We start from the raw sequence: 27,439 nt of genomic DNA, 5'->3' as shown, positions 1-27,439 counted from the left end.
CGTGACCGGATACACACGCACAAGCACGTAAATGTGTATCTATCTAGCTATTTTTCAAGAAATAGCGTTATGTATTACCCACAAAGATGCCATTCATGAAACACACATTCACCATCCAACAGAGACTTTTATTTAATCTTAAATCTCAGCAAATAAATGTCTTCATGACAAGTATATTATGTTGATAAATAAATAACAATCAAGTAATACTATAATGCAACAAAGCCCTCCACAACATGGGCTCCGGTCAGAGTATATGAGCGGAGTGGAGCGGCTAGAGTTTAGAGTATTTGACAGATCTGCTCATAAAAGAAGAAGAAGAAAAAACAGAACACTGATGTGCAAACCTTTCCTTTCCTAATAACACTGTCAGCACTATTGCTGCTTTTTTCAGTGCAAATTTAGTTTGTGATGAAAATGACAATAGCCTACGTTTTAGTCAGTTATTTGGCCTACGGATCGCTATATTATTTGTATAAATACCTTATACAAATAAAGTAGCAGGTAAAATAACGTGTTTTAAACGCATAATACAGAGAGTGATTGCGCGTAAATAAGTCTTGTGCCTTTTTTTAATCGCCTGAAAATATTCAGTTGCTAGAAGGGCAAACTAATTTCTTGTGTAACTAAGAGTATGCTTAACGTTTGAATCGTGTGACGGGTCGCGCTCGGAGCGAGGGAAAACCACGACGCTCCGACTTTTTAAAAAGATGCGCTCAAAATCCCCCCGCGCTCCGCTCCGCTCACGTGCTCCGGCTCTGGTTATGGCACAGTGGAAAAGACGAAACTCACTGCATATTAACAAGAAACCATGAGATAAATAAATTAATTAAATGTAAAAAAAAAAAAAAAAAAAAATGCAATTTATAAAAAGCATTTCAGTTCGATTACTGCATCACAGCAAGCAGTTTTTTTTCTGTATATATTTTCTTCAACATAGTGCATATGCAACAACATCAACTCTGATAACAATGACAGTAAGTATAATTGGTCATGGATCCTAAGCTGAAGCGGTAAAATATACAATCGTTGCGTGCCGTAAGCGAGAGGACATTCCGCTCCTCTGAATCATGGTCATTCAACATCAAGCAGAAATAGATTCTTAAGAAACAGCAAAGAACAATATGAAATGCTGGCATTGTCCTCATTATTACGTAATAATGTAAGAAATACTATGGCAACCAGTGAAAGGTGAAGTGACGTCACATTATGGGATGTATTTTGGCACCGAATCCGCTTGTATACTCAATATTCAATCAAAATATTTACATTCAGTATGTTCTTGTCATCATGTGGATGTGCGTGTGAATGCGTGGCCATGTGTCTGTATACAAACATGGGAACTTGAGAGTATAGTTTTCATTTTTCAGATTATATACGTATATGTACTTATCTTTGTCAAAGTCTCTCTCTTTCTCTCTCTCTCCCCATTCAATTTCCCCTTCTTTCTTTCATTCGCTCCATCACTTTACAGTCCTTAAGGCACCAGACCTTCTGTTATAAAACATGCCTGACTGTGGAAATCATACTCACAATACGTACTCACGACTATTTCGCTGTTACTTTCAGTATTTCATTACTCGGATGTACACGTACAATAGCATACACACACATATAAACACACGCTAACTTACTGCATAAACTCACGAGCAAACGCACTTGGTACGCACATACGTCGGTGAATCGACCGAGAGGGAGGAGAGAGAGACTGTGTAGATTAATGTGTTGTCATTACTTGAGTAAAACAAATGAATGTCTTGTAGAGAGAGAGAGAGAGAAAAAAATAAAATAACAGTATCCTTCCTTTTCTTCTCCTTTTTAGTCACCCAAAATTTGGATTCATTTGAAGACTCCCGTCTCAGATGGACACCTCGTACTCTCGTGTGTCCTACAGTGAGACAGGGAAACAAACTTCACTCGCAAATACCACAGAAAGTCATTCTCTAAAGCTAAGCGGTACGGTCGAGTTTTTGTAAAGTGATTATTAAGTGATTATTAAATACAACAAAGATGGAAAACACCTTTTTTTTAATTAAAACTTATTATAATGCAGCCCGCTTAGTATGGGCTTAGTATATGATTTTATTGCTTTATAAAAGCAAACATAAATACTTTTAATAAACATGCATTAAAATAAAGACATTTATGACTCAGATTTCTATTCATCCAGTGACCCTGAAAAGCAGGATTTTGACCAAAAAAATTAAGCTGCGTTACTATTTTCATCAGTGATAATAATAAATGTTTTTTGAGCAACAAATCAGCATATTAAAATGATTTATGAAGGTCCATGTGATCTAGTATATATATATATATAGAGATGTCTTTAAACCCAAACGTTTGAAGGGTAGTGCATCTTTATATTTCTATACATAAAAATAAGAGAGCATGCTATGCTGGAAGATCTGCGAGATTGAAGATAGCAAAAATACTACGATTCCCTAAAGAGAAAATCACTGCCCTTGATTTCTTGGTGCTCAGTTACACACTTATAATATAAGTAGAAATTCCAGTAGTTTGTGAGCATCTTACCCCTGCCTCATAGAGAGGGTTATTGAAGTCAGACTCCACTGTAATGGGACTGTAGGAGTGGGTGTGAGAGAGAGACTTCCAGAACAACGGTTTCCACTGCCACCTACACACACTGAGAGAGACAGGAAGAGACGACGAGAGAGGTGTTAGTGCAGAAGAGCTAAATGAGGAACAGCTGTGAAGAAGGTTTTGACAATAATCAAAGAAAATAGCTGGATTTTAGAGTCAAGAAAAACAGAGCTCGAAAGCTATTCTGCTTTAGTAATGCGATGTATTTCAGTCTCAAATGCAAGAAAGGTTTGATTTTATTTATAGGGAAATTGGGTAGGAAATGGTCAAATGTTTTATGAACATGGAATGTATAAAAAACCCCAATGAGCTTTAATCTGAAATAATGTGCAATAATAAATCATATAAAATAAGACCAAAAACAATCAATACATATTTTATAATATTAGGGCCAATTCTGATTTCGTGTCGACTTTAACACAAACCAAAAGCATTCAGAAATACAAGCATGCCAAACTTACTTGGTATAGTACATGTAGATTCCACCAATCAGAAGGATGACCAGAATGATTGGCAGGATGATAGCCAATGCTATGTTCTCGCTCAGCATTTGATGAGAGGCCTCTAATGACTGAGAAACTGCAAAGAGTGGAAGTCAATAACATGGACATGTGCGACATAGCGAGCCAAACCAATATGAATAGTGCATGACATTATCCAACTTTACCCTCCAATTTATGGTCGTCCAGTAGCCCTTCGTATGCCACTGCAAATAAATAAAACATGGCGCATTCAGACTCTTCAGATAGAAATGTCAGCTCTGTATTAGACTAGTTGACGCGCGCATACCTTTACAGAAGGGTGGTGGGCTGTTCCACTGAGAGGGGTGTCCTGGAACACAGTTGATGATGACTTCCCCAATGAGCTCGTAGCCCTCATAGCAGAAGAAGCGTAGCGTCTCCCCTGCCTGGTAACTGTGCTTGTACAGAGTCTGGTAGCCATTGTCGGGCACGCCAGGGTTTGGGCATGGGTCATATTTTACTGTTTAGCAGAAAAACAGCGAGCAATATGGTTGATTGGTGGCATAGAGGTTAGTACATTAGACAGAAATCTGGTACTTGGGATATAATATTTAGCTGTGTATGTAATGTTTTATCCTGCATATACTAGCATTCACATGTTTGGGGTCAGTAAGAGTTAAAGTCTTTTTTAAAATCTACAATGCAGTTATTTTATACAATATTACAATTTAAAATAACTTACTCCAGTCTCAGCGTAACAAAAAATCATTCTAAATAGCTGATTTTATTTGGACAGTCCACTTGACATTCTACTAACAAGAATTTAACTTTGCAACCTACATGCAAGCTAGCAGTCATTAGAGTATCAATGGCCTGTCTGCTTAATATCTTCTAACATTTTTTTTGATGGCTCCACACCAGGGGCGGACTGGCCATCTGGAATACCGGGGATTGTCCCGCTGGGCTGATGGACTTGGCTTGGTTTCATTTTTTGCTCCGCCAAGGACCAGCTCAAATACAGGGACACCGGCTCATCAGCACTATATAGACAGCGATGAGGAATCTTGCTCCGCCTATGTAGATCACTTCACAGACGAATCTAACCTGTCCTAATGCATGAGCGCCACGAGTGTAGAATAGAACACTTTTAAAAGAGTGAAAATTTCACAAGTTGAATGAATAAATCAAAAATGTTATATATGATATGATGTTTTATTTTTATCGAATGAGATGGGATATTCTCACACCATTTTATGAGTTTGTATTGTATTCAAATATTTAACTTTTAATATTAAAGATACTAGTAGCCTACTGTAATCACTGTTTAAAACAATTATAATTTATATTAATATATGTAAATGATATATATATATATATATATGGCAGGCCTATGTGGTAGTTAGCCGCAACATACTTACAATAATAAACTTTGCAAGCATATGTCATTTTATTCTTGGACAAAATCTACTATTAGTTGACACGTAGTTACTTATAGCTAGTAGAATGTCTAAAGTGGGCTATCAACATAAAGTGTGACCCCAATTATTAATATTTACCAAAAAACTTCAGAATTGCAACCATACAGAATCAAGCGGACTTTTCTCCCGCCGGACATGATCACTTACATTCCTGATCATGTGCGCAAAAATAAATAGCATGTACTCACAGACACACTTCGGGCTGCGGTCGCTCCATTTGGGCATGCCGGTGTCTCTGCCATGGCAAGAGATCTGGTTCGGGCCTTCCAGCTGATAACCCTGGTTACATGTGAAGCGTACCACTGTTCCCACAGCAAACCCAGACTCCGGATGTACTGAGCGTGCTCCATTGACCACTTCTCCTGGATCAGGGCACTGCTGGACTAGAGGGACATCAAAGCCAGGAGGAAAAAGAGAGCGTGTACAGTATTAATCAAATAATCAAACCGGTAAACAGTCAGAGGGAACCCTTAAATACAGCAAGGTGCTCCAATAATAAAAATAACTTGGCTCACTTTTCACGCAGGTGGGTGGGTTGTTGCTCCAGGAGAGATCCCACTGACAGGTGATGATGTCAGAGCCAACGATGTCATAACCAGGCTGACATTGATAGGTTAACACACTGCCTCTCACCAGAGACGGGTGGGAGGAGCTGCTCCAGCCAAACTCGATTTGTGGAAGGGCAGGACATGTGTCATTTGGTTCCACCTCTGCGAGAAATCAAAGGACGTGGCATTGTTGTAAGCTACAGCACAAAAGATACAGAAAAAGGACGATCCCTTTGACACGTACCTCTGTAGTGAATGAGGAAGCCTTGGCTCAGTATAAACGTAGAGTCATCAGGATCACTCTGAAACTGAATGGTGACCTCTGAACCTCCTGATACAACCCTGAACCTTTCTCTTGAGCCCAGGTACTGTCCAATCACATGTGACGTCATATCATGGCCATCAGATAGAGTGAGTATGTCGTTATGGCGGATGTTCAAACTGCACACAAAAGATAGGAAAATGGAATTCAACCAAAAACAGAATTGAACGCAAACTGTTACAACCAAACGGACGTACTTACATTTGTACATCCAGTTCGACGCGCTTGTCCTCGCTGACATGTATTTGCCACACGCAGTCCTGCCCCTTCGAGTAGCTCTGTGGCCAGTCAGGTGACAGCACAGTTCCCACCGGGTCCGTGAGCTCCCCGCCACATAAAGCTGAGGAGGAATTATTAAAACAGCTTCCACCTTACTAGGACACAGTGAGTTCCTTGAAATCCTAGTACAGTAAGTTCAATCTTAAAGGTGTTTTGAAATGTACTCATTTACTCTTGTTTTTTTCATCTCTTAACCACTTTAACATTACAAATATATTTTTTTTATAGTTGGCACTGAATTAATTAAGTAAATTGACAGTTCTAATAAAGATCAGCAGATGGTTGTGCAGTTTGTGAAAGAATGGTATAACACTATTCTGATTTTTCAATGTTGTGTCCTCCAAGGCTACATTTGTTTAATTACACATGCAGTATTAGAGTAAGGCCGTGAGATAATATTATATTTTAAAGAATTGTTTTCTAATTTAAAGAGATCGTATGATGTGATTTAAAGTGTTCCTTTTGATTTGCATAACACCACCCAAATGTTTACACAAAGAAAGAGGGCATAACTTCTTTTAGTATTATTGAGTTAGTACACAGTAGTTAAGGCCACCTAATATTAACTGTGACCATCAGTCTAATAGGATTTGAGTCTAAACAAATATTCCTGAAAACAGCTGTTTAGCATTTTAGGAAAACTCTGAGACATTTTCAGCATTCTTTGATGAAACACAGCATTCATTTGAAATATTTTAATATATAAAGACTTTACTGTCACTTCTGATCAATTTAATACGTCCTTGCTAAACAGAAGTATTAATCCCCTTAATAAAAAATATCTAACTGAGCCCAAATTCTTGAATTGTAATGTACAAACACTGTAAATATGTATTGTTTTACCTCTGCAGACAGGTTCACTCTCATTCCAGTGAGGATCATTGGGGTCAACGCACTCCATAACTCCTGAGCCTTGCTCCATGACGAAACCAGGAGAGCATGAGAAGGTTACTACAGTACCCAGTGGGAAGGTGATGTCGCTGCTGCTGAAATTCCCATGAGGCAGGTAAGGTTCGTAACAGTGCTCTCCATCAAAGGCTGATAGAGGAAGAGGGAGGATGGAGGTGTTTTTTGTTTATAGTGCTACAAAGTTTAGAGTAATGAAATGTGGTTTGTTAAATGTGTAACATGTTGTCTTACCTTCATAGCGGAGAGCGAGCAGCAGTGGGATGGAGGAGGAATCAGCCGTGAGCTCCACATACAGAGACATTCCCTCGCTCACAAAGCCTCGTTCTGGAATGTCATCCAGATCCGAATCGAAGAGGAGCGGAGCCGTAGAGCTATTGCCACTGCGCACAATCAGCCTAGGACAGGGATGAGGGAACAAAAAAAGAACTTTAAGAAGAAGAAGAAGAAGATCTCATCTGGTGTTCATCCATTAAGAGAAAACTTCTTTAGAGCTTGTACATTTTCTAAATATATATAGTATTGCAACTACATGAGTGGATATTCCTAAAACATACAAATTAAGTAACTAAGACATGAAGTCTCACTTGTCATTGTCTTCATCAAGAGCCACCCTCTCAAAATGGAGGTGGAGTCTGTGGCCTTCCTTGGCTTCCAGCAGCCAATGGCAGCTTAGGTTGCTACCGCTGCTATGGTTACTTGCAGAGGGGAGGGTTGGGGACAGGATGCGTCCAACAGTAGCATTTCTAATCCACCCTCCACAAGATACAGCTTTAATATACAAGAATAGATGTTAATGTTTATACACATATATAAACAGAAACGTCTTCAAGCTGATGTTGAAGATCAATTAAAAAACTGAATGTAAAATGTAACTCACCCACACACTGGGGTTCTGGGGTGCTCCATTTGGGTCGGGTGGAATTCAAACAGGTTGCAACCTCATGACCTCTGACCTCAAATCCAGGATCACAGTGGAAGTGAGCCTGACCTCCAGGATGAATATCAGTGACAGTCACTCCGCCGCTCTCAGGGGAGAGAGGAAACGAGCAGGACAGGAGGAACGCTGCGATGGGTTTTTAAAATAATAAAAAACTGTTATTCCTGTCATGTCATAACACATGAATTACATTTTATTTACAGTACAGTGTTTTTGGGGTGAGTAAGTAATAAATGAGAAATTAATATTTTTATTAGGCAAGATGCATTAAATTGAAATGCATTAAATTGATCAAAAGTGACAGAAGCAAAGAAATGTATAATGTTAAAAGATAATGCTGAAAATAAAGTAAAAAAAAATATTAAAGGCCATCTATTAAGGGTACCTTTTTACAATGTGTAATGAAGATTCAGCTCAAAATACCACACAGATAATAAATTATATGATTTTGAAAAATGCCAATTTTAAGGAAGCAGAAACACTTTTTTATCTCATTAAATGCATATGAGCTGCAGCTCTCTGTCCCCTTTTCCAGAACGGGACTGTGTCCCTTGTTTTTTAATTGAAAAATTGTACTCCAAAAGTGTAAACAATAGTTTCAATTATTGATACAAGCAAAATACCTTGATAGTGAAAGCTGAAAACACCATGATTGGCTTGCTTCAGGCTCTTATAGTGGATCTGCACTTGATTGGTTGAGCTACGAATCACCTGACCTTCGCTCATTAGCGTCTCATTGGCCAAAAGCTGAGGCGCTGTCCCACCAAGCTCCAGAATGCTAAGTGACTCCTCTTTGGACAAGTTTACTTTCTTCACCTTTAAAACAGACAGGTGATGCGGTAACAGCAGTTAATGATGTCGTTGTCCGAGATTGTATCAAGGGCAAACATTTCAGAACTCATTAGAGTGACATCGTCCACGCAAATGCCAACAAGATATATTGGCTATGTTAACAGCCAGTAACCATGGTGACACAGAGAGAGGCTATCTGAGGTTATAATGGAAACCGTGGTAACAGTGAAGCCATCGCACCTGTATTTCAACACCATATCCAAGATAAACGGTGATGCTGTAGGTGCACTCCAGCGGGGAAAAAGGAGACGAGGAGGAGAGTGGATCAGGGGACTCGACTATTCCCTCCATTCCTGACAGACTGGCGTTGCACTGAACTGGAGAGAGGTTAAAAGTGTTACAGTCAACTTTAAAAATTCATTTAAATGTTATTATATAGATGGGGGTGTGTGGGCCAGTCCATTTTCCACTACTTAAAATCCAGTAACTACATCTTTTGAATTATATTAAAATTTTATCACAAAGATATAAGCAAAATTATTTGAAATTACTGGCCAAACCTTTCAACACACTACATTTCTGCAATAATACCACTTTAAAATATATTCCAAATCTTAAAGTACTATTAAGTACTATAAACAATTTTTTACAGATTAACGCCTAATTACTCTTTCAGTTTCATTACCATTTACACAGCATTTTACATATGTTTGTAATATAATGTAATCATGGCCATGTAACATATACTGCAGTGAATTCTAAAAAGAGAGCTGTCGACTTTTACAAAAGAAAACACAGTTTTTAGTGTTTTTAGGGCATTGTTTTATTAGTGACACAGTATGAAGAGTATAACCTTGTTTTGGTGCATTTTGGATGTGTGGAAGAAAATTAAATTTCTGCTTATTTTGTATGGTACTTATTTCATTAGAATTGCTTAGTGGTCAGAATAGTTTACGACTTTAGGGGCCTTGAGGAAGCTTATAGGCATCAGGAGGCACTATGGGCCGTATCTAAGCTTAGAGGAAAACAACTGGGGAGACGTGAAGGCATCTGTGCCTTCCAAAATTGGTTAGGAGTGTGAGACAAAATAAAGACAAGTAGTATTAGTATTCATAAATGTGTCATGGCAACTACAAAATATCATTTATAATTCATTGAACTAGTCTGAGACTCACAGCTGTTATGAGCTTTTGTTGGTTATGATACCTGGTGTGTGCACTGTTGTTATTGTTGTTGTAGTGATTAGAGTGGTGGTGGTCTCTTCCTCAGCTGGCGGTGATGTCACGGCACTCCCAAAACCTGATTGGCCAGCTTGAGGTGCAGCCGATGAGGTCACTGCGGTGGTGAGGATTCCTGGTGACATCACCGTGGAGGCGGGATCTGATTCTCTGATGGATGGGACGGCCTGGGTCGGGTTAGTAGTTGTACCTGTGAGTTAAATCCCAGATTTAGATTGTGGTAAAAACGGGTGGCGTAGAACTGAATTAGTATTAAAAGTAGTTCTCTTTATGAAGGACTGACCTCTGCTACCAGGTGTGTGGCCCAGGTACTCCTTACTCAGGAGCGCAGCATGAATGAGATCTCCCAAGGGCCGGGGACTGGAGGTCACAGTGGGAGGAGCCGCAGGGTCCGACGTCCCTAAAGAAGCACCTAAAAAGACCATTGAACTGTCAAACTTAATTTCTTTCAACTAATTAGGTTCACTGTACAGCGACCAACATATATAATGTGCATTGACCTTGCATCAATAGTTAAAATGGTTACCTGAAGCCAGGTGCAGCAGTGTGACAGACAGTGTCACAGCAAAAACTGTGGACACCATTTTTTAATGTGAGAGGACGCCCTGAGTGCAAGCAAACAAGAGAAAAAAATTAGTAACAGGGAAAGAAGCAACGATAAAGATCAAAGATAGGGGAAATAGTAAGTCAAAGGCTGTCAGTGTTTCTCCCAGGTTTTCGGTTTTAGGCGGGTTTTTTTTTTGTTAACTCCATTTAAATTTATTTATTTATTCAAAAACATATTTCATAAATTGAAATGATAAAATATGTAATTATTTAAAAGCATAACACACGTTTAATTTATTTTACAATAGCCCTATGTTTTTGTTTTCCCTCAGAAATTCTGTGTTGTATATTAATACAGTTTTTGCTTAAGGCGCTTAAAAATAAGGTTTTAATAACTTTAGTAGTAGACTATTGCATACATTTTACTAAACAATAGTAATGTAGGCTACAGAAGTTTTATTTTGACGGGTTGCAGTATGTACGATATGAGGATAGTTTTGCTCAAAGGAAACAGTCTAATGCTTGTGAAGTAACATCCCTGGAGATGTTTATGGATTTTTGTCCTCATTTAGTGAGAGGTTAATATCACCGAAGTCTTGCGTGCTTCAGTACTACTACACAAAACCACACAGAGTCACAGACACACAGGATTCATATTTAAATAGTCTTTTCACGGCTTGAAGTTTACAAATAGAAGTATATATAAATAAGATAAATAACATAAGGTTATTTATTTTGTTTAATAAAAGGACAAGGTATAGTCCTGTTCTATCTAAAATGTAACTTTAAATGACTTTAAATGTTGTGATCTAATGCTATAGAGAAAGAAAAAAAATCTTTCAGGGGGTTGTGATCTTAAAGAATCAAAACGAGTTTTGTTACAAAAGTTGCATCAAAAGTATGCTTCTAAAAGTTGATATAGATCCATAATGTGTGTCTATATATATATATATATATATATATATATATATATATATATATATACTGTTTATGTGTGTGTGTGTGTGTCTGTGTGTGTTATAAAATGTTTATTTTATGAACTTTGTTGTTCAAAAATGTATCAAAAAGATTGATGATTTCTATCTCAGGTAAGTTATGTGTTTTCAATCCTCTAAAGGATCACATGACACTGAAGACTGAAGTAATGATGCTGAAAATTCAGCTTTGTATCACAGGAGTAAAGTACAGTTTAGAACGCAGCTTTTAAATTAAATAATTATTTTATTGAAAAAATAAAGTGTTAATAAAGTGATATCATCACAATAATGACAAGATTATTGATTTACAATAATAATGCAGTTTTGGTGAGTGTAAGTGATTTTCAGAAAAATGTAAAAAATCTTTCTGACCTAAACTTTTGAGCATCAGTGTCATTACCTACTAGTGAATTCTGGCCAATGGAGAGATCTGTAGGATTAAAATCTCTCTCCCATACCTAAAACACAGTGGTAAGGACAGCAGTGCAATAGTGTTTAAAACTTGTTTTAAACTTTACTTAAACTTCAAAAAACAGGGAAATACAGGGACCCTAAAGAAAAAAAAAAGACTGAAAAAAATATATATATATAATCTTTAAAGCTAAAGTGTTAGTTAATACGACCCTGGACGATTAGATGAGATTCATAAATCATCTGAAAGTAATCATCTGGTTTGTAGGATAAGAGATACAAATATTTGAAAGTGAGATAAAAATGAAATATTAGGAAATTTGCTAAATATCATGAAACATGAACTTTACTCAATTTTCTAATGATTTGGATGAACTTTATTTTACAGTCATGTTCCTTATGTACATACTACGTACATATTGAAGTAATTACAATAACTAGGTAGCAACTAAGTACTAACCCTAACCCTAACCCTACCTATGTAGTCACCTCATAATACATAGTACTTTCTCAGGTAAGTCAACTGAAAGTACATTGTAATTACACACGGGCCTACTTTAAAATAAAGTGCAACCGATTGTTGTCATAAGAGAAGAATCCATCATTTTGACTCATAAAACATATTGTTGGCTAATGCTACAAATATACCCATGCTACTCATGACTGGTTTTGTGGTCCAGAGTCACACATTAGTTTAGTTTGGTGAATTAGGTTTTTATCACTGCGATTTAAAACAATTACTGATTACATGCAGCTTTCTCAAGTCAGAAGGTTAAAAGGAAAACGAACTGCAGAAATGCGTCATCTCGTAAAATGTTCCTCTAAAAGTCACAGGGGTCTTTTGTTGTATATCAAATCTTACGGCCCCGCCGTGGCTCTCGAGGCCTGCCGGCGCACGAGACGTATGGCCCCTGACGTGTCCGTGATCAATGATGTCACCGCACGAGAGACAGGTATAAGAGAGCAGGTCTGGGCTGCCGGTGGCCCAGTCACCGCCACAAGCCTCATTGAGTATTTACAGCACACGCCGATGCCGATAAAAAAAAATGGTTCGTAATACAAATGAACAAGATGAAACCGTGCTGCAGCTCGGCGTTAATTCGCAACAGCCACACTAATGGGAACCACGACAGAATGTGCGGGAAGACGATGTTGCTGACACTGCGGGCAGAGCGTTCAGATAATTTATTCAGACGTTCTTCTCCTCATCTGCTTCAAAAACATCTCGTCTTATCCCTGCCTATGACGCAAGACGCCCATTCCCCCCCAAAACGCATTAGCAAGCCGTCTAGACTGAATAAACCTACATTTCTTTTTGAAGAAAAGCCATATCGGATCGATATGAATGGTTTACAGTTTTATGAACGCATCCGTTGCATCTTTATGCAGGTGGATGTCGCGCAAGGTAACAGGCTCGCCAAAACACCACTGTCTGTCAGAGGGAAGCAGAACGTATACGCACCCGCAATACGCAGTTTCTCTTTTCTGTTCGTCCAGTTCAATCCTCTGGGTTTCTTTCCTTGTCCTGGTTATTCTGTGAATATTTCGTTTTGTGTGTGTGTGTGTGTGTGTGTGCGTGTCTGTGTGTGTGTTTTTCTCTCGCGCCGCTCTCGCTGCTGCGTTTCTTGCGCGGATCCTCCGTCTCTCGCTCCTCCACCCCCCTCCAAAATACCACAACTGGCGCTGCGCGTCAAGCGGATTTTAAATAATCATTGGAACGCTCCCGGCCCGGTTACTGTCAAACACGAGCGTTCCATTCGAACCCGCGGAGAAGACGGCGGCGTTTTCGTTCCAAGGGAAAAAACAGTTCGCGTCCGTTTTTCGTTGTATTTTTTCAGTCGCTTATTTTCGTCCGTTTAGGCCTATGGTAGGCTAGCATGTGAGCGTTCAGCAGGCTTAGATGGCAGTTCCTACCTTATGGTTGGCGTGTTGACTGTCAATGAGCGATGTCCGAATCGTTTTTGTGAGTCGGATCTTTTTAGTGAACCGACTCATGAATGAGACGAGTCACTTCTCGAGTCAACAGACTCACTAACAAATACCACAACAAACCGATTTTAAGTAATCATTTGATCGTCTTAGGCCAAGTGAAGGTCAAGTAACCTATGTGCAGCTCATTCTCACATTTTAAGAAGAAAATAACGCTTTCGATGCACAGAAATAATCACTTAGCTAGTTTTATTTGCTTATTTTTGTCCGTTACTGTCCGTCTGCATGCTGGGATATTGAATCGGATCTTTTAATGAATCGATTCACAAGATTTTTCACAAGATTTTTCTACTTAGTTTTTTAATTTTAAACTATTTTCCAATTATTTTCCATTAATATCACAAAATAGCATCACACTCTTTGCAACTGTGTCAATAGCGGTAGCGAATTCTTTTGGTTTAATTGGTAATTGGAATTTTTGTAGAAATTCAGTATGACAGCAAATAGTTACCCATGCGAGTTGCCTTACTGTGTCTTAAAAGAATACATTGATTGAACCAAGTATTATAGAATTATATAGTTGTTGTTGTTTTTTTAAAAAAATAAATGTCCTTGTTATTCTATATGAAATAGTTGTGGTATTAAAAAGTGCTTATACACCAATTTCCATGCTAGCAGGGCTTATCTGTGAAAACCAGTTAATTTAACAGGAATTTTGTCTACTTTAACGTTTTACGGAATGCAAACATTTCTCTCTTCGTGATACCACGTGATGAGATGAAAGAATCACCGAATCGTTCTTAGAACTAGTTCATCAACCAACTGTTCGAAAGAACTGATTCATCAGGCTCAGACTTTTCTCCTCTACAGGCTCGTGTTTGGTAGGTTTGAGTGTATTTTTGGTGTGTGTGTGTGTGTGTGTGTGTGTGTCCATCTCTCTTGCGCCACACAGTGGTTGAACTGGAGCAGCGCAGGAAGTAGACGGCGCTCTGCATAGGAGCTGTCCAGCGTCTCGGTTCTGAAACTTGCCCCCTCGGCTCTCGGCTTACAGCAAGAAGGGGTGGTACAATTCTCAAATAGGGCTTAACAACCCAGCGGCGAGAGTCTGGTTGATTCAGATGCGTCAGTACATGGACAAAGGTAATAAAAAAACATCTTCTGTCTGTTCCGTAAAGGAGGAGGAGTCGTTCTTCCAGCCTCACGGAAGCAATGAATGCGGAATCTACTGTATTTTCAGGGCTGCAGATAAACCGAGGAAGGGACGTGGTGAGAACGACGGGGGAAAGAGAGACTGAGTAAGACGTGGAGAAGTGGTAAGAGAACGCACATATACAGAGCATCCTGAAATTGAAGAATATCGCGCTGCAAGTGTCCGAACGGTAACTTGCAAGGTTCGGTAAAAATCGGTTCTTTCCGTCGTCACGCTTTCTCCGGACATCCGTGTGCAATGTTTCAGCAACGTGAGGGCTGTCTGAGCATGAAAGCGACCACACAAACTGACTGCAGCAGGAATCATTATGCAATATAGCGAGAGATATTTCACCGAGCGAAGCCTCGGATTGATTAATATTCATTAACTGTGGCCAGCTGCATATTAGTTATTCAGCTATTAAACGTGAAGGGAAATAAGTCAAAGTGTATTGATTTTACACAGTGAAGAATGTGTCGCGTAGCAAGCACTTAAGAAGTTTATGATGGTCGTGTTTATTTGAATCGTTTCTTTTTTTGTTTCTTACTTTTGTCTGTAAGCTCGCTCTCTCGGCATTATGCCCTGGTCTCTGGACTTGGTGCCGCTTCCCCCTTGTGCACTGCTGGGTGGTCCCCCCTTCAGCGGGCTGCTCTGGACCGTCCTCCTCCTCTTCCTCTGGTACTGCTACCGCGTGGGTTCTGACCCGCCATCCCATTCTGGCATGTTGAAAAGTGGCTCCGGCCGATCCTCATTCTCTCGGTCATCCAGCCGTTCCCCGGTTGACCCCAGACACTCTACGCCTAAAACATCCGCCGCTATCACCATGGAGTCGGTGGAGGAAGAGGAGGGCACAGAGAGCTACCTGACACCGGTGTTGAGCCATGCCCCGTTCCCCACCGAGGCAGCAGCGGAAAGCAAGAAGCTGTATAGAGCACTACAGGAGTATGCCAAGCGCTACAGTTGGGCTGGCATGGGGCGAATTCACAAGGGCTTGCGCAACCAGGTCAGAGATGGGAAAAGTAGGCACTTTCTCTAAATATTTGTGTTGCATCTCAACATTTGTGTCATTTATGTCTTCATTGCCGTCTAGGCCAGGATCAATGATCGGCCATCCATTCAGAAGCCTCATCTCTTCTACCTCCCAGATGTTCCCAGCATACCTTTCTTTCCCAGGGATGCCCATCGTCACGACATTGAGGTTCTGGAGGCCAGCTATCCCATAATCCTCGCTGAGTTCCAAGCTGTGTACCAGAGAGGGATTGATGCAAAGCTAGGGTGGAGCTACCAAGGACCAAAGGTGACTAAACGTACCGAGCTATTTCAGGAATTGCAATAGGCCAACTGTAAAAATCTATTATCTGATTTGTATCAGTCTTCACAAACTATACATGATGATAGATAAAACAGCAGCATTTGGGTTAAAACACGAGGGAGCAAATAATGACCTTTTTCTTTTCGGTTAAACTGTACTAATTCACTTGTACTCTGCATCACTCTGCTCCATCCAGCACACACATTCACCAAGACTCTTTCATTCTCTGGCTGTCCTTCTTGCCCTCTCTTAATATCTTCCAATCAATATCTGTACTGCACTGCTGTTAGGGATCTGTTTGGATTTAATTTATCATTCTCTCATAATTATCAAGCTTTACAAATGCGGGACATAGACGCAACCTCAGAGCTAAGCCTGAGAACAGAGAGAAAATGTGCTGTGTGTTATGCATGCTATGCATGAGCTCATGTGTTGATCTCTCAGGGCCAGACAGTGTTCCCGCTCTATAAAGCCGGAGTGTGTGTGGCCAGCAACTGCCGTGCGTGTCCGTGTACATACAGAACCCTGCTCTCTCTCAGAACCTTCATCAGCAGCAACTCTCTGGGATCGGCTGGCTTCTGGCTCCTGGGTCCTGGGGCCACACTGGGAGGGGCCTATGGCCCTACAAACACACGTCTGCGCTGCCATCTGGGTAAGTCACAACAACTCTTCTACACAGAACTACTGTTGGGTTCAGGAAGATTTTCTAAAATGTTTTTTAAAGAAATCTCTCTGCTCATGCATTAAAGATGCAATAAAGACGGCAATATTGTAGAATATTATTGCAATTCGAATATTTTCTGATGATAAAGCTGTATTTTCAGCGCCATTTCTCCAGTCTTCAGAGTGACATGATCTTTCAGAAAACATTCATATATTTTGATCTGCTGCTCAAGAAACATTTATTGTTACATTTATTTAATTTAAATACTTTTATTGTGCCGATTAATATTTTTGTGTGGAAACCAAAAGGATTCTTTGATTAGTGGAAAATTCAAAACCACAGCATTGCCATGAAGCAGAATTTTGATCAATCACCTTCAACACACTTTCTGAATTTTTTTTCTTTAATTACTTTTAATGCTCCACGGTGATTTGAGTTAATGTTAAGAGAAACGTGAAATGCAAAAGAAATGAGGCCAGACGATCTGTATTAGGTTTGCAAATGCTACAGTGTTGTGTTCGTCAAAAAAAGATCCCTGAGTGTGAAGCGAATCTGTTTCTGTGTGTCAGGTCTCCAGACGCCTGCTCAGTGTGAGCTGGTGGTGGGTGGAGAGCCTCAGTGTTGGTCAGAGGGACACTGCCTCCTTGTGGACGACTCCTTCCTGCATACCATCTCACACAATGGTCAGAGAACTGCATCGTACAAACCTCATTAATGATAATATGCTGAATGACTGAAGCTAACAAGAGCTTTCTAATGGATCGATAATCAGTTCACCAAACTACAAGAATAAAGATAACAGAGAATATGAAAAACAGAGAAGAGTTTTTACTTACCAGATGGAGTTATGCATGTGTGTCAAACGTATATTTCTGAGCTTACTGGCAGTACAGGCACAGTTCATACTTCGTAGTGTTTTTTCCCCCTCATGTCTTAGATGAGATAAGACATGAGGATAAATACACATCAAGTACTTTACATATGTGTAAGACAGGATTAGTTGAGTGTTACATGATGAGAAAAAAATCTGATTGAGCACGTGGATCATTTTGAATGAATATGATGCTTCTGTAGTTTCATCTTGTGTCAGTTAGGTCAGAGATGTTTCTCCTAAAATCGTTTTCAATTGAATTAATTGTTATTGACACGGAGTGTACAGTTCCTATCAGAAACTTGGGGTCGGTAAGATTTTTAAATGTTTTTGAAAGAAGTCTCTAATGCTCACCAAAGCTGCATTTTTTTCAGTCAAGAATGCAGAAGAAACTGTAATACTGTGAAAGGAAATGGCTATGTAAAATATCTGTTTTCTATTTAAATATATTTTAAAATGAAATGTCTTGCTCTGATGGCAAAGCTGGGTTTTCAGCATAAATTTTTCAGTCTACAGCGTCGCGCAATCCTTTAGAAATCATTTTAATATGCTAATATGCTAATCTTTTGTGTCAAAAACACATTTGTTATCATTGTCAGTGTTGCGCTGATTTTGTAACATTAATCATTAATGTGCGACACATGTGAGATTACCCCAGCAGAAACTGAGACAACAAAATCTTTTTTCTATATTTAAGCAAAAAATGAAATACCACGGTAACCAACATCTTTGCATTTGTCCTGTAGGGGGAGCGGAAGATGGTCCCAGAGTCATCTTCAGCGTGGATCTGTGGCATCCTAACGTGGCTGCAGCAGAGAGGCAGGCTCTAGACTACATCTTTGCCCCTGAGCAGTGATTCTAGCTGCATTTCCCAGGATGCACTAGTCAAACCCACTTCACATCATATTAAAATGCAGAAAAGATGTTTTGCTTTAGTTAAAAGTTTGTATATTTATCATTTAACTACTACAAACTTTTATGTCTGACACTTTTCGACTGAAACCTTTCGAAATAGCTCAAACAAATGAGTTCAGTCAGAACCGCATTTCTGCAGATTTATCATACTGATCAGACGACATATCATGTTGAGCCCTGAGCACACAGATACTGTGACAACACGTGATCAATTTTTGAACTTCATATCTACATTTGACTTGTGCCTGTCTTGATAATCCCGCGCTCCTGTTCTATGGTTTTTGTGCCTGATTTCTCCTCCTTACCTCTCTGATGTATACTGTGATACATGGTTCTCCGTAAATACTGTACACGTGACTCACGGTTATGCTATATATTTTGTTTTATTTCATCAGATGGCGATTTATTTTCAAACCTGTGAAGCACACACTGAAGACAACATACTGTATATGAGCAGATGAATTGCATGCGTCGTGAATTTTGATTGTGTTGCCAACAATGCACTTGATGACTGTCCTGCAAACCAAGTATGTATTCAGCTGAGTTCAATTCAAAAATAAAAGGTTTTGTTAAATTTAATCTCTCTAGTCGCTCAAAGCATTGAAGCAGTGGAAGTATCGGTTTCCACTCACCGCCACACACTCACTCAGCACCCAAGCAGACACCTGGGGTCGGAGGGCTCTTTTGTCAGCAACTTTATCTTCCTGCATTAAGCCCTGCGAGAGCAGGACAGAAAATAAAAAGGATAGAATATCACAAAGGGGTTCAGGGGACTGTGTACAATCAAAAATGCATGAGAGACAGCGCAAGATGAAGAGAATGACCAAAAGAGACACAGCTAGGATAATGTTTGTACAAAAAAAATGTGTATGATGTAATGTGTGTTGCATTTTATTACTGGCTTAATACAGCAGAATTACATAACACTGGCATAATTCTGAATGTAGAGCAATGTTTATATATATATATAAACCTAGTGACAAATGTTTTTTTTAAAGTATTTTTGAAATACATTTATTTCATGCTAAGTATGCTACAAGAGAATTTACATATTTATGTACTTTATGCAAAATACCCTGCAGTTGTTCTAGTCCAGGTACACTTTAAGTGGACGTTAAATACCTTGATTTAAAGTGTTATTATTCAAAGATTATATACAACCTTCATCGACAGTGAAAATACTTACGCTTAAGAAATAAGTAGTACTCCAGATGAAGCTGAATTATCATTGCGCCTCGAGCGATGTGTCAGTAAATATGTTAATAGATTTGAACTACGTATAAAATAAATGTTTTAATATAATGCCTTTTATTCACTAGAGAAAGCTTTTTACCATATTAAAAAGTGGTAGATATGTTTTGACAGATGTTATAATCCCACAAGGTAATACGACAATGTGCTTCAATGCACTGGACACACATAAAACAAGATTAAACAGCGATTATAGCTGTCAAACACACACACACACACAGATCTGAGCTACCTCAGCTTCTAACATCTGAGGCAGCATATACAGTGGAGATCACAATTCGAGAACAATATAAAAATATAATATATTTATTGCTCAAAATTGGAAGTTCCACTAACATGTTAAAATATCCAAGGCACTTTAACAAATATTATGTGGAAAACAGTAGTCAAAATTAGAGCACAGGAATCTCTGTTCAAAGTATTACAAGTACACTTTTGGAGGGTTACATCTGTCAGTAATTATTAGGAAATGTAGAGGCCCCTGCTCTGAATGACTTCATGTGAGGCTGCAGGACATCGCAAGCTTTTCACTTCTCCACTGTGATCTTGGGTCTTCTCCCACTCTCTTCCATCGTTCAGTAGCTATAGTTTGTTTCTTAGCCATAACTTTGTCCCCGAGGATTTTCAAACAGGTTTACACCATTTCATTATTTCAGTGTGCTTAGCTTCAAGGAACTGCTGTACCTGTGTAGCAGTGTAACAGAAATATCGCCTTGCATGAAAACAATAGGCTGAATCTGAGACGCTAGCAGGGAAAGTACTGCATGTCGCTGAAGGAGTTTCTGACAAACACTTGCCATGTATCTGTGTGAAGCCGAGCTCCTGCTGCAGAAAACATCCCTCAAACCACGAAACTTCCTCTTCCACCTTTCGCTGACTTCTTTATACACTTCGGCTTCAGTTTTTTCCCAGTTTGATGAAGAACGTGTTTTCCATCGGACCCAAATAAATAAAATTATTCTCATCACTAAAGCATTCTTTGGAGCAGTTCTCCTCTCTCCACACAACATGCTCTTCAGCAAAGATGAACCCAGCTCTGATCCTTTCTGAGAGGCTTGATCACTGAGTGTTCTTTCAGTCTGACTTTTCTTAAGCAAGCAGACACCGATTGAGCAATTCCAGCTGCAGTGTTGAACCGATTGAGATTCCTTATTGAGAGAATCTTTTGTGGATGACCACGCTTACTAGGGGACATGAATGAATTAGTGTAATGTTAAAACTGCAGTTTCCTAAAATAAACAACTTCTCTTGCAATAGCTGAAAAGCAATCCCTTTGACCTTCATCTGGACAACCTGATCTGGAGTTCTGCAGGGTTCAAATTGTGAAAAAAGAGGGGGAAACTTTTTTTTCTCCAGAGTAAGGTTAATTATAGCTTAACCTAGTATAGCGCACATGACAAATCCGTTTTTTTAGGCGAGTAAATGTCATGTCATACATTTTTTTTTGAAACCACTGTGTCCCAAAATGATTTGAAGTGCTCAGAACAGGATTCAGAACAGGATTTCAAAGCATGTTTTGTGAATAAATTAATACAAAACTGAACTATTTATTTATTTATTTTTTAATAATTTTAAACTAATTCTGCAGAGGCAGGAATGCATAAACAGGGGATGGGGTGCACTCTGTATATATATACATATATATGGGGGGCCAATGTATACACTAAAAATACAAATTGCATTTTAAAATAGATTATACTCCCCTCATATCATTGTAAATTAGTTATTTGAAATATTTGCATACATAATATAAAATAGATTATTGTTTTGATATTATTGTTTTGACTATTTTGGTCAACTAAATGCAGGGGTGGTGTGTAGAAGATTGTAATGACTTACTTTTGAACAGTGTGTATTTATAATGATTAAAAAAATGAATTTTCATAGTTTACTGTGATTTTCTAAATTTCCAATTTATTTATAAAAAAGCCACATAGAAGAAACATTTTAATCATTATAGACTACCCCCTACCATAAACACAACCTTTAGAACCTTTTTCTTCTCATTTAAGGAAGATGCTATATTTTTCCCACACTCTTGACCTCAGAAGGAAGTGTTTACTTCACAAGACGTTTCTGGCATCCTTTTTTGAGATTTCTCTTCTCAGAGCTACCGTGCAGGCAGATATAAGGACATCATTCTTCCACATCCTCTCCAAACATCATTCCTTCTGCTCCTTTTGTTGCACCTCATCCCGTAATATGATCATTTGACATTTCTTCTATTCCACTGTACTAATCCTCTTTTCTGATCAGACCAGTTTACCGCCACTACCTCTCTCTGTCTGTTCAGCAGTAATCTTAGCAGACAGTACCAGTAACGCTGGTCAGCGCAGAGAGCTCTGGGATTACTAGGCTACTCTTATGCAAACACATTTCAGGATTTAAGAAAATGCTGTGCATTAGAAGCTTATGTAACAAACAAGCCATGTATGCATGAGTGCATAATATACTGACATGGACAAGCATGACGAAGACCTAATACGTCATCATATTCGGTCCTTATATAAAACACATACACATGTGAATTATGAACGATTTATATCTGCAGTAAAAGAAGGGCCGGCCGCACTTAACAGCGTTTAAGGTAAACTTGTTTTACATTTTTGGCAAAAATAATTTTAAATAATATATAGCTTATTTATGACGAATTTCAATGCATTGCATCTTGATTCGTTATAATGAATGCAGATGTTTTTTTTTGAACGTGCACGTGACATGCAGACGAAATAAAAATCTAACTAATAATTAAAAAGCAGGTCAGCCATTTGCAGCCAGAGGGACTTGATTTGCGCGGCTCTGTCTAAGAAGCTGTATTTGATCTCTCTGACTCTATCTCACTGTCACTTACACACTCGAGCGTTCATTCGGACTCGCTCCCTCCCTCTGTATCGTTTAATCATTCAGGAGCTGGTGAGTGACAGCGAGAAAGGTTTGTTCTTGCTCTGAATTGAAGAACAGGAGGAAAGAAGAGTCTGCTGACAGAAGAAACACGAGGCAGTATAAAACTGGGGACAGCTGCCCTTCATCCACTACTTCCCGTGGACAGAGGAGCTGGGAGAACAGGTGAGGGAATATTTGTGACAGAAACTTCACTTACAGTGCTCTGAATTGCAATGTCAGAATTAGATTTCTACTCACACCATTGTATTATATTTAGGCACAGGTTTACATCATTTAATGCATATTAATTTTGTTAGCGGCACTTTACAGAAAGGTTGCATTTGTTAACATACAGCAGTTAACGCGAACTAAATATTAACAATAATTCTACAGCATCTATTGTTAATGTCTTAGTTAAATTGTCTACGTTAACTTCATTTTGTCAATTACTAATACATTTTTTAAATCAAAATTTGTATTTGTAAATATTAGTTAATGCACTGTGAACAAACAATGAACAAATTAATAACTGATAGATTATTAAATGTTGTACAAACAAATAATGCTCACTGTTTGTTCATGTTAGTTAATACATTAACTAAAGTTAACAAATATGACCATATTGTAAAGTGTTAACATTCTATTGATATGTTTTTTTATTAAAATATTTACACACACACTTGTTCTCTGTATTATTTAAATGTCTCAGTACAATAACAATAGAAAGGTATTGTATGGCATTACGAGACCATTTGGTGTTATACTTTAAGTGATGTTCAATTTATGTTAAACATTTGAACATTTTTAGAGACACACAGAAGACGCACAAAGGAAGCTGTCAGATATGAGTCTTGGGCCGGCATGCATTTTCCTGAGAGGTGCTAAAAACGTTGTAAGTCTATTGGGTTTTATCTATTCTTTTATTTCTTTTATTGTATTTTTGTCCTTTGCTTTGGCACTGAGGTGACAGATTACATTACAAAAATCCCACAAATGCAAGCTCTAGTAGTTGACTTTTTAAAAGTTCCTCACTGATCTAAGGATCTCTGTGTTTTTTTTTACCTATTAAACTTTTGTTGAACTTATCCAAAACCAATCAGTTATAAATATCTAAACTGGTCGGTATAGCAGAAGAATGATCTCTATTTATGCAGGTGGATACGGGAGATTACTGAGCGCCTGCAGAAGATGATATTTATCTGAGAGAACGATTATCAACAACAGATTGTTGCTTACATATAGTTTTTTTATAAAGGTCATGCTCGGTTCTGCTGAATATAAAAACACAGGTAAATGAGGCACATATACAAAAATGCACTCTAACTGTATCTGTTTTACAGGAGCGTCCTCTCGCTGATGAGGAGATAGACGGTAAGATGTTTGTTTGACTGTGATTACCCTGAAATACAAATTGTATTTAAAACCAACAACTAAAACAACATAGAATATTTACTTCTAACTGAGCAACTGATCACTTATTGAAAATTATCTGTTTTTAGTTTTTTTTTGTAAATATTCACCTACACTTTTCTGGTTCATTTATATAACCAGATTAACCTTACAGAATGAGATGCAAACCAGATGCGAAATGCCATCTGCCAATGCAATTCACTGAAATCAATGATCAGAATCTGAGAGTCCCACTGAAACTGCTTCTATTTTATCATCTTTTTAAATTTAATATAGCATTTGCTGATAAAAAATTGACATTATCATCAATTGAAGAGAAAAACTGAACCGAAGAATCAACAACAAATCAACTGCATGAACTCCACCAGCTTGATTTGAGAATGATGTTATGATCCAAATCTTGCACCATCTGTACAAATAGTCACTGGATTTAAGTCCCAGACTTACTTATTTGATTAGTGACCTAGATATAGTGAAGAACCTAAAATCATAATAACGTATGTCATTGGCGGAGAGTGAACCAACCCCAGGGTAAGGTTAAAACTGACCAGATGTATGAAACATCATAAACGAGTCCTTTTAGGCAAGAACCACGGCTGTAATGCAATGTTTAATGGGACTCGAAACGTTTTTTAACGTGATTACATTTTAATAAAAACGTTAGATAATTATATAACGTTTCCTTTGCAGCCGATAAATTATGTTCGTTAGACGGTATAAATAAAAAAAAACAAGAAGAATAACAAAGTGCAGTAAACAGCAAAACTGTTTGCACTATAAACCAGTGTGTTCGTAATTAAAGTAAGACATTAAGATAACATGATAAGACACACAAATATTCATCCTCACTCGGAAAAACTAACTGTTTTGTGTAGCTACACGTTTTTTGACGTGGATGAGACCGGAAACCACACCCATATATTTTACAAATGGCCACGCCCATTTTTACGTCGTGAAAAAGGTGAATAGAAAATGATAATATTACTAACTTTGATCTATCGCGAATTTAAGTAGTCTCAAAAAGCCGTACATATCGTTATGATCAGTGAAGCTGTTTAAAATTAACCTCTTAATTAGGACGTATGCACATCTGCTCTTTGTTGTTTATGAGGAGAGAATTCGCTGGAGTCAGTCAGAGAACGCGCGCTCTCAACAGAACTGACGAGTTCAGCAGTGACTCATCTGAACGGCCCTGATTGGCCATTGCATTCATAAGCTCAACAGAATTGTGTTTGATTGGTTAAAATGTGCAACACCGCAAAATCGCCTAAAATGAAATGCATGAGCAGAGAGTTGAATGCAGCAGTTGACGCTGCCTATTCATATTCAGTTTGTTATCAACAGAAGTAATATAATTAATTTGTTTGTGCAGGGACATTTTTGTCGAATTTACTGGCATTTTTATCTCAAGTCCCTATGTCCAGGCCTATCCTTACACACGCTATGGCATATGTCTTCACTTTTCTTATCTTGACATTTTTTTTAATAAAAAATCTTTTTAGTTCAAAAGGGATTCAGTGTATGTTGGTGAACAGTTTGTAATTCAACGTTTCTGTGTGTGTTGCAGAGCTGCGTGAGGCATTCGCAGAGTTTGATAAGGATAAGGATGGTCTGATCAGCTGTAAAGATCTGGGCAACCTGATGAGGACCATGGGCTACATGCCCACTGAGATGGAGCTGCTTGAACTCAGCCAGAACATCAACATGAACCGTAAGACGTCGCATGTCTCTCTCACATATGCGCCAGCAGCTGTTTTGTGATTCGATGACTCCATGTACCTTGTGCTATTAATCTCTTAATACATAGAGGTTTCTTTTATTAATTTATCTGTTGATCACGTGGATTTCTTTTCCTAAACGTTATCCTCCATCTGCCTCTTTTTTTTTTTTTTTTTTTTTTTTTTTAGTTGGAGGAAGCGTAGATTTCCAGGATTTCGTTGACCTCATGGCCCCGAAGCTGCTGGCAGAAACGGCTGGAATGATTGGGCTAAAAGAGTTAAAAGATGCATTTAGAGAGGTGAGTATATGCGCCGTTTTCTTTTAACTTCAAAAGCATATTTCCTGCAAAAAGCATTAATCTTCAGATTTAACCTCTTTGTATTTTGATGTAGTTCGACATGGACGGCGATGGCTCTATTACTATTGAAGAACTGAGGCATGCGATGCTAAAACTGCTCGGTGAAAATACAAACAGGAAGGAAATAGAAGCCGTGGTCAGAGAAGCGGACAACAATGGGGACGGGACCGTTGATTTTGAGGGTAAAATAGATTCATATTTAATTAAATAATGTAGATGCCATACTTTCGTTGAGACATTGTCATCAGTAACTCATCCTCGTGTCGTTCCAAACCTGTACAGGTTCATGTCTTGGTGGATGGTAGACACCGACTTCATTGATTTCTCCAAGTCAATGGCTATGTTTTTATCAAAATAAGGAAACCCATAGGTTTTGAACACCATGAGGGCGAGCAAAAAATGAAATTTTTGGGTGAACTATCCCTTTAAAGCCTGCATATTAGTATTCATCATCATCTTCACACTCTGTTCTAGTTAACTGACACACATCTGTAATCCAAACAGATCTAAAGTACCGTCCCACATGTGAAAATGCACTGAAAGGGACCTTTTGACAGCATCCTGCCAGACTGACCTTATTTAGTAATTACTAAAGCTGAACATTCTTTAATACATGAATGTCGGAGCAGCTGAGGTGTTTCAGTAATTAAGTAAACAAGACTGTATCATTCACGTTCAGCGGGTCACGACTGTGTAAAGTGACCATTTTAGCTGAAACGTGCCACGAGCACATGCTCTGATGTGTCTGACAGAGACCTCTGAAGACACAGATCAACTGAGAGGTTCTGATCCCTGACACGAGAAAAATACACTTTTGCCTCTCAGTATTGTTGTTTACAAAAAAAAATGTTATAACTTAAATCATTTACATTTAAATAGAAACAAAATCACATAAGATATTATTTCATATTTAGATACATTCTTAAAAATAAAATACTTGCCAAACGCATAAAAACAATCAATTCTATTCAAGGTATATTTTCTGAACACAAGTGACTTTTTTTTAAGTTGCTGTTTTGCTAAAATATTCACATTTCCAATAATCAGAAATCATTTTCTAGATTATGATATAGATAATTTTTCATTTAAAATATGACTCTGGGGATTGAGAACCAGAGATATCAATAACGCATTCTGGGCAGTCACTGTTGCTAAGTGAGCTCTGATGGACTGGATAATGACACATAATCTCACAGCATGTCTGTTTTTTATCTCTCTTCTTTAGAGTTCGTCAGAATGATGTCTAAAAATTGAAAAAACACCCGAGACACCGAAGAAGGCTGAAAATCACTCCAAAGAAGAAAACATCTGCATTAGAGACAATCAATAAAGTCACGGGTGACAGCACTATGCATATGGAAACATTATTTTATACCTCTTTGTTTGTGTATTTTTATCATACTCTTTGTTTATTTTATTTTTTTTTACATGAGCTCAAA

At 38.4% G+C, this 27,439-nt stretch overlaps 3 protein-coding genes across 3 annotated transcripts; 2 read left to right on the top strand and 1 right to left on the bottom strand.

Moving 5' to 3' along the window:
* Window positions 1-107: 107 nt before the first annotated feature.
* On the bottom strand, window positions 108-13,441 carry sez6l2 (seizure related 6 homolog (mouse)-like 2). The gene is made up of 19 exons (XM_043235550.1): window positions 12,962-13,441; window positions 10,092-10,170; window positions 9,849-9,977; window positions 9,534-9,755; window positions 8,568-8,704; window positions 8,159-8,351; window positions 7,476-7,661; window positions 7,183-7,366; window positions 6,830-6,993; window positions 6,533-6,727; window positions 5,612-5,750; window positions 5,333-5,529; window positions 5,056-5,250; window positions 4,729-4,923; window positions 3,391-3,582; window positions 3,269-3,307; window positions 3,063-3,180; window positions 2,533-2,644; window positions 108-1,888 (listed from the first exon to the last, which is right to left on the bottom strand). Exons 2-19 carry the CDS (start codon window positions 10,147-10,149, stop codon window positions 1,859-1,861), a joined length of 2,685 nt encoding a protein of 894 aa, XP_043091485.1. The 5' UTR covers window positions 10,150-10,170; window positions 12,962-13,441; the 3' UTR covers window positions 108-1,858.
* Window positions 13,442-14,349: 908 nt separating this feature from the next.
* On the top strand, window positions 14,350-18,958 carry asphd1 (aspartate beta-hydroxylase domain containing 1). The gene is made up of 7 exons (XM_043235551.1): window positions 14,350-14,568; window positions 14,666-14,741; window positions 15,178-15,620; window positions 15,708-15,914; window positions 16,374-16,581; window positions 17,163-17,276; window positions 18,211-18,958. The coding sequence occupies exons 3-7, from the start codon at window positions 15,195-15,197 to the stop codon at window positions 18,318-18,320; spliced, it is 1,065 nt and encodes a 354-aa protein (XP_043091486.1). The 5' UTR covers window positions 14,350-14,568; window positions 14,666-14,741; window positions 15,178-15,194; the 3' UTR covers window positions 18,321-18,958.
* A 4,367-nt stretch (window positions 18,959-23,325) lies between these two features.
* Window positions 23,326-26,796, top strand: cabp5b (calcium binding protein 5b). The gene is made up of 6 exons (XM_043234695.1): window positions 23,326-23,405; window positions 23,854-23,884; window positions 25,491-25,634; window positions 25,831-25,940; window positions 26,035-26,182; window positions 26,753-26,796. The coding sequence occupies exons 1-6, from the start codon at window positions 23,358-23,360 to the stop codon at window positions 26,794-26,796; spliced, it is 525 nt and encodes a 174-aa protein (XP_043090630.1). The 5' UTR covers window positions 23,326-23,357.
* Window positions 26,797-27,439: the final 643 nt, after the last annotated feature.

This window comes from Puntigrus tetrazona, chromosome 3 (genome assembly GCF_018831695.1).
Source record: "Puntigrus tetrazona isolate hp1 chromosome 3, ASM1883169v1, whole genome shotgun sequence".
In the NCBI taxonomy this organism is placed as follows: Eukaryota; Metazoa; Chordata; class Actinopteri; order Cypriniformes; family Cyprinidae; genus Puntigrus; species Puntigrus tetrazona.
Note: the sequence above shows the minus strand (reverse complement) of the source record. Positions and strands in the feature narration are given on the sequence as shown.